The sequence below is a fragment of the Diadema antillarum genome, unplaced genomic scaffold (assembly GCF_040938485.1).
Source record: "Diadema antillarum isolate AM-2024a unplaced genomic scaffold, OU_Dant_1.0 seq00000965_RagTag, whole genome shotgun sequence".
NCBI lineage: Eukaryota > Metazoa > Echinodermata > Echinoidea > Diadematoida > Diadematidae > Diadema > Diadema antillarum.
Window position 1 is genome coordinate 434,827 of NW_027271811.1, and position 8,315 is coordinate 443,141.

At 39.6% G+C, this 8,315-nt stretch overlaps 1 protein-coding gene across 1 annotated transcript in view; it reads left to right on the top strand.

Moving 5' to 3' along the window:
• Window positions 1–7,574, top strand: part of LOC139741948 (uncharacterized) — a 29,144-nt gene extending 21,570 nt beyond the window's left edge. Inside the window, exons 6-7 of the mRNA XM_071652517.1 lie at window positions 5,246–5,563; window positions 7,471–7,574. Coding sequence (XP_071508618.1) covers window positions 5,246–5,563; window positions 7,471–7,574 — 422 coding nt within the window. The remainder of the gene's footprint in view (window positions 1–5,245; window positions 5,564–7,470) is intronic.
• The last annotated feature ends 741 nt before the right edge of the window (window positions 7,575–8,315 follow it).

The window sequence follows — 8,315 nt, forward strand, 5'->3', positions numbered from 1 at the left end:
ACATCTACACTGTATACAGACTGCATTGCGTTCAAACAAAAGTGCATCCAGAGTGAGTCATAGTAATATTAAAGTGGTTTGATAAGAGCCCTATATTATTTCTATCGCTGAGCGGCTACGATGAATATCCTTTCGGAATTCGCTGGGGTCATCCACTTAGATACAATAATGTTTACTGAAGAAGTTTTAGTTTCACACAACACATCCAGACAATGGCCGGGTAGATTTGCAATATCAGTGCGTGCAGTAGGGCCTCTTTTACTGCTTCCAATTACGAAAACAACGGTATCACTTGCTAGCAACTAAGAATCGTTCGGGGTTGTCTGTGTGTGTGTGTGTGTGTGTGTGTGTGTGTGTGTGTTTCTATGTGGGGTGTGTGTGTCATGGTGTGTGCGTGTGTGTATGTTTGTGTGTGTGTGCTTTGGGGATTATACAGTGAGTTAAAAAGTTCATTAAAAAAATTTTACAACATACAGGGGCCGCCGAACGTTTTTCAGTGTGTGTGTGTTTGGGGGGGGGGGGGGGGGGGAAACAGGGGGGCCGTGGGACGGGGGGGGGGGGGGTGGTAAGTCAAGGTCAAGCCCCCCCCCCCCCCCCTAGACGCACTGTCGTAGCCAGAGGGGACGGTTTTTATGCCAGGGAGCGAAGCGAGAGGGAGAGGGGAGCGACATTTTCAGACCTGAAATTCAATGATCTGGTGGAAACATTTGATGCAATACTTGGAATTCTTTCTAGCTAAAATAAATAAAAATAAAGATAAAAATAATGATAATGGAAATAACTAGGGCTTTTTTCATGGAAGTGTTCACAAAAAAATCACGGCATTTAGCTCTTATTCCGCGTGTACATCATGTGTGTGTATGTATAAAGTCTAATGAGGTAGAGGGGGAGGGTGTGGAAGGGGGTGCCCCCTCTCGCTCGATGGAGCTTTTGCGTTTTTAGAATTGAAATCAAGCGATATGAAGCACACTTTTTGTGAGAAATTCGGAAATTGTCATTCCCCCAAAGTGTACTAAGTCTATAGAGGGGACCAACAAATGGGAGATTGGCAAGATACCCCTCTCCTCCTATACTTTTCGAGGGAGTTTTTGATGAAATATTTGGGAAATAATGAAAAAAAAAATGATCGAGGGAACAGAGAGAGAAAAGGGTTGATTAAAAAGGGATATTCCCCTTGTATATGAGGGAACTATTGAATTTTCGGAATGTAAGTGATATGTCTTGTGCACTCAGTATTATTCAGAATCTTAAGGGGCGACCGCCCCCATCGGCCCCCCTTTTTTTTTTGCTACGCCGGTACTTAGACGGGAACTTTATGTCAGGGCGGAATCTTTAGAAATTCAAATTTATGCGTGTTTTGATTTTTTCCCCGATGTTCAATTTTTTCTTTCTTTCTTTCCGTTTTTTTTTTTTCACGAACCAAAAGTGTGGGGGGCTGCAGCAGCTGCAGCTCCCCCCCCCCCGCCCCCCGGTTCCGCGGTCCCTGAAATATGCGAAATAAAGGAGTTGATAGCGAGATAATTCCGTCCATAGATTAATTTTATTTGTATACACTCCCAGTTTCGTTCATATCCCTGAAGGGAGTGGCTATCACGTGTCTTTGCGCAGTTTCACTGCGCGCACATAAGCTCTCTTTTTCGCGTAGAGTCATCACAAGTATTGGAAGTGGTTACTTTCGGTACAACGCATAAATACACCATGTTAATCTCTTGACCATGTTTAAAACACCGTATTGCCAATATCCATCTCCTCTGGAGTGAAACTACTGTCAGGCATAAGCCAGTGACAATTTGCACTTCAGTTGTTTTACTTATGCTCGATTGATATTGGATTTACAGGATGGAGAGAAAACTAACTTTTTTAGTCTGGTTGTTGACTTGTGTTATCAATCACAATCTGTTCATCGCTTTTTCTTCCGTAGAAGCCCACGAGACTTGTACGTATACCCTATTCTTCTATCTTAAATTATCACATGTAGAATGTCATTACACAAACGAGAAAGTTGTAGCATAAAATAATTATGTAATATTGTAATTTCAATTGCAAAATCCAGAAGAGGACATTCAAAGAAAAACTAGATGGCCTAATACTGTATAATCCTTCAAATTTGGATTTTTTTTTTACTTGTATAACATAAAAACGGTAATCTGTCGCTAAGAAAGGTAAGTTCTGAGAAAATGGATATTGAAGTTGTGGGTCTTAACAAGTGCAGCCATGTCGCTTGTGTCTGACACAAGTCGGGTATTTCAAGTATTACTGCAGCCAATATGATAGGATTAGGTGTTATGATTATAACCCCAAACTGGGTAGGCCTATACGTAGGGTTATGATATTCATGCCAAATATCAAAGGCACTTTAACAGCACTGACTCTCAGTCTGTGTTTTGAAGGTTCCGTATATAGTTTCAATCACACTGTCAATATATTAAGGCTACGATTACAACTTCCCAAATCAGCCTGCTCGGCGACCTGTCGGCGAATTTTTAGCAAATTTCGGTCGGACAACGACCGGTGATTGACCAGTAACCTATCAGGCACCATTGAGTTTTCCGGCATCGGTCGGTCGCCGCTGAAGTTTTAACGCGGAGTTAAAATTTCATCGGCGACCGACCAGTTTTCACTCGCTGCCCATAATACGATCGGTGTCCGAGCGGCAACTGCCCGGGCAATGACCTAATTGAGTGGTTGCCGCCTAGCGATTTAGAGAACAAAAATAACAGACACACACACACACACACAAATCAATGATAAAAGCACAGAAGAAAACCGAGGGAATATATCGAGCGGTCGCCATCGAGCGATATAGGGACTATTTTTAATTCAATTATAAAGATAAAAATGACAGAAGCACTGAAGGAAACCAGGGACTAGATGGGGAAGAGAAGTCAAGCCAATGTGGAAGAAGCAGAGGGAGGGATAGAGGCAAGAAAACCCCACTAACATCTCAGCATCTCAATATCTCAGCAACCAACATGAGGGACATGGAAGACAGGGAAAACCACTTTGGGGCAAAAGAGATGAAAGCTAAAAGTTATAGTGTCGATATGACTTAGTAATATAATGGTTTGGTTATCTTATCATTAATTGAAGGCGTATTGAATGAAGAATATAAGTCTTGAATGACAAGAGATGGGGAAATGAATGAATAGGAAGAGAAAAATACTGTTGAATATTGAAGCAAACAAAGATATTTTGGAACGTTCTAATCTATTCTAATCTTTGGTCCATCTTGGGTTTTCCTCCCTTTTGTTTGATTTCTAATTTCTAGTTACCTGTAGTTTCACATAACTGAGGTTTGGTAGTTGGTAATTTAACTCTTAAATCTTTAGCCTCGAGTTTTATCTTAATTGATTAATTGATTAGAACATCACAAATCCCATTATCAATTGTAGGTACATGAATAAACCCAGGTAGCTCGTGAGAAATTTTCGGCAGAGACCGGCGGGTAGCCGCCGGAGTACGCCTACGGGACACCGGTAGATGACCCATCGATCACCCGTCGGTCGCTGAGCGAATTCGTAAAAATTATGGGCCAGTGACCGGTGGGAGATCGTCCAGTTGCCAATGGGGCATTGCTCTGTGACTGCTCAGTCTCTGCGGGGGGAAGATCCCCATATTTCGCATTTTTTTTTTTATCTTGATTTTCAGCGGGCGAACAAGAATGTTTACAATTTTCATTCATGCCTTGTCATACCGTACGGGGGAACTTCTGCGGCTTGACTTGCGGGGAAACAAATTTACTCCAAGGAGCTCTCCGCAGTTGGTCCGCACCTGACAGTATCTAGCGCGTAGTTGCCCGGAGGTGCTCACGCAAGTCCGATTTAACCGCAGCCAAGTTTTGAGCATGACCAAAACTTTTTTCCGGGTGAGTCGCGGGAATGCCCGTAGAGGTCCACGCAGAACGCCAGTAGGAGACCCTTAGCGGCAGTACTTCCCAGGCAATTCCCACGCAGGTATTTCCCAGTCCCGTATGCAGCCAAGATAATGAAATTCTGTGAGATTTCAGCCATTCCATTAGAGGAATTCCTTCACTAAGTTGTCAGCCCCCACGCGACTGGTACAAAGGTCACACAGTATACTCGCAAGTATAACGCGCCCAGCAAGTAAGACACATGCGCTGACTCGCACAAATCCTTTTCCGCCCTCAGGAATGTCCGGCATGCTAGAAAATCCCTACACGTAACAAGCCCGAGGAGCTTGACCGGAAGCCTGTTTTTTTTTTAGACGGCGCAGATTGGGGACCCTAAAAATCTATTGGGGACCCTATCCCTAAACCTAACCCTAATCCTAATCCTAACCCTAACCATCAAACCCTAACCCTAACCCTAACCCTAACCCCAACCCTAACCCTAACCCTAACCCTAACCCTAACCAAAAACCCTAACCCAACGTTTTTCCCATAGGTTTAACACGCGCCATGCCCCAATCTGTGCCGTCTTAAAAAAAAAAAAAAAAAAAAAAAAACGCTGCCCGGAAAGGTGTGACAGGGCCTAAACACGGTTGTGGGTAAAAAAATATGCGTGCGCACCTCCGGGCGACTACTTTTGAGATACATGCTAGGTACTACCTCCGGGTAGTAAAAATTGTTCTTTGCAAGTCGCACGCAAGGCTGATGTGACACGGCCTTAAAGAACGACCGGTGACCGATGGGAAATCGACAGGGCATCGCTGGGGTTTTATAGCTTGCTCGACATCTCCAAAAACTGCTGGGCGGTGCTGGGCGGCGACCGAGCTGGCTACAAATCGGTCGGTCGCCGCTGTGAGTTGTAAACGTAGCGTCAGTGGAGTAAAAACGAATAAAAAGCAACGTGAGGAAAAAGGAAATATGGCTCTTTATAGGCATTATCGTTACTTGATACATAACCTTCAAAATTTAAATTCCTCTTCTGATTTTTATATGACATAAGGTTTTTTTATTGAGGGAAACGTCACAACTTTGATTGATTGAAATAGCCTTAACATCGCAGTTTTTGTTAACGTATTTTAAAGAAAAATGGAGATCAAATTTCATTTTAACTAGCACTTTGTGAAAGAAGATCCTTTAAAAGAAATACAGTTAGAGAGAAAAATAATGAAAGATATATAGAAAGAGAAACATGCTTACATCCAAAAGCATCTGTTGTTGGTATTGAGCGGGTAGGAAGATTACCACGTATCGACTGTAACACTCTTTTTCTTCACACTATTTTTTTTTTCTACTCAAACATTAACCACTTGTATTTTTCTTTTCTCATATCTCGTGCAGACTTCACTGTAAACTGTTCGGGAAATCCACTACAGCAGGAGATATTGTGTGATGAAAATTGTCTTGCCAACGATGATAGTTGGGTTTTTCAGGCACCTCGTGAACGCCGAATTTTCTCTGAAATTAAGTCTGTGAATCACTCACTGATTGGATTTGAATATCTGGATGAACTATCAAACAAATCATATTTGACTGTGTTTATTGAGGACGCCAAAACATCCTCCATTTTATCACTGACTCATCAGATGAAGCTACGGATAAAGTATACGTTAAATAACATCCCAGTGAAGTTCATAACGATCGTGAAGTGCTACGAAGGTAAGTACTATGCCGTCTATACAACTACGTGGATACCATTGTTTTTACGCAAGAAAAGTCAAATGATTTCACTCTATTGGTGTAAGATTGATACTACAGTGTATTAGGGTATAACTGGAGTTTAACTGGATGTTGAAATACATTGACAACTTAGGCATTGCGAAATTTAGTCGTACAAAGAACATGTTAACGCATGAAAGTAACGCATGGTCAAGATCCAAGAAATGAGATTGGTGTACGTTTTCTTCTCTCAGATCGTCTTTTAATGTATAGAAGGAGAGAAACTTAAACCGTGTCTTGAACATCAAGATTAAGATTGGCAGAAATAATCTTACTTTATTAATATAATCATACGGTAATTTCATAATGTTTTCATCAATGCAGTTCTAAAGTTCCGGTGGTTTCAATCATTGCTGGAGCTAATCGATATGTCATGTTGAACACGGAATTTGTATATCTAGATGTAATTTCGTATAACAAATTTCCTTAAATAGAATGCCGATAGGTTGAAAGTTAACATGGAGAATTGCAGCCCTTAAAATAAAGATACATATAAAAGTATTTGAAGTTCTAGTGACTTTTGATAAGCAAATGTTTTCTGCTCCTCGTCATTGCATGTTGCACATAATAGGAGGTTTGAAATTCCACCCAGACCAATGTTCCCCCCCCCCCAAAAAAAAAAAAATGATTACATGAACAACTTCATACACATAAAAAGCATCTTATGCGTAGGTACGCCTGAGATGACTGTTTTGAAAAGTTTGAATAAATTTTCAGGAACATTATTTTTCATACACCTAATGAAAAATTAGGAGAAAAAAAACCCTACAACCCACAAACAATACAAAGGCAGGAATGAGTTCGCCAGGACTGCTAAGTTGTTCCGGCGGGAGTACTTATTCACATGGATCAAAAATTCCATCTTTGGTTGAAAGAGCAAACTCTAAAGGCAAAAGGGTCACACATGCTTACATCTACTGTCTTGGGCTGTTATCATGCAGTTAAAAGTCTATAAAATCACACAATACCCCTTTGCTATCCTCCAGCTTTAAAATTCCGAAAATTCCCCTTTCATTTGAATTTGATTTTCGCTTCAATGTGCTGCGTTGATCAAACAAATATTCATGTACAATAATATGCGATAAAGATATAGAAACAAGTGATTTACCACCGTTTGAATTAAATCTTTTTTTTTTTGTTTGTAAGATTTATCAAACTGCACACTGTAAACTAGAAAATAAAATCTAACAATGAGAACGTAGAAAATAATGTGTGGACATTTCTTTTCTAGTTGCTAGTTAAAATCTGCCACGTTCGCATGTGAAAAATGCATTCCGATAACTTTTAGTTTCGTTGAGTCATCCCATGGAAGGTTTTAGTAAGCGTTCTTGGCTTTAGCACTTTTGTTCCTGTAATGCACTCTACCTTCCCCTCCCGCCCCCAAATATGAATATATACAGCTGTAAACCAGGAGGCCAGAATAAGTGTATTTACGACACCATCACAAATAGAGTGAGATTTGTTTTTTTTTTTTTAATTCAGTCTTGTGCCACTCAAATTCTATTTTGAAAATATCACATTTTTTTTTTTTTGGTTGAAATACAATAATCACACAAGAATGAATTTAATACAAAATATATTAACATACATTATATTTCGGAAGCATGATGTAAAAAAATCTAGTGAGTGTTATTAAATTTATTCATAAGACACCATGCATTTTGTGTGTACACACACACACACACACACGCATACACACACTCACATATGTGTATATGCATCTTCATAATATTATTTTATCTATGAGGAAATTCATCGGTGAAGCTGATAAATGGATCTTCGCTACTGGAGGGGTTAATAGTCTTCGAACCAGACACATATGCGTGCTTTGAAGGATTTAACGACAGAGCTGCTGACTGGATCTGCGGACAGCTCGGCTTTCCAGCGGTACAGCACTACTGGAATGAGACTCTGTCTAGTATTGCTACAGGGAACGGGCTTAGGCAGCTAACATGTGCTAACGGTGAGAATAAACTCTTAGTTTGTCAAAGTAGCCATTTTCCACATCTAAATCCAATAGAGCAGCAATTCTTTTCCTGGCATGTAAAGAGTTAAAGCGGAAATCCACCCTAGAAAATAAATCAACTTCAAAAGAAAGCGAACAATATTCCCTACAGAACGATACAAAAATGACAAAAATACCATAAGAAATACGGGAGATATGCCACTTTGAAATTTCAACTTTTTTCACTTAAGCAAGTTGACGATGTCATACTCTCACAATTTCTTATTCATTTCGAATACCATGCCTAAATTACAAGAATCTCATATCTCAATTGTATATAAAAAAGATTGCCTTAACTATCCAAAAAAAAAGAAGAAGAAGAGAATAATTGTAAACTCTGACATATCTTGTAGGGGAACATGCTTTTACTTGTATTATAGCTAAAAATAAAAACAAATTCCGAATTTTATTTATGATATACATGACAAATTTTGAGGGTACTATAGTAAAACACCATCAAATCGTTCATTTGAATATTCATATAAAGGACAGGTAAAGAATTTTTAAGTTAAAAAAATGTAAAATGTCAAAATGTCATATTTTCATTATTTCTTATCCGATTTTTGTCATTTCTGTATCATTCTTTAGGGACTATACTGAAGAGTTTGTTTGCAAAAACCGATAAGTCCATTTTTGAAGATTTTGAAGTACGGTCTCTGTCATAGAGTACAAAATAATAACTTTTAA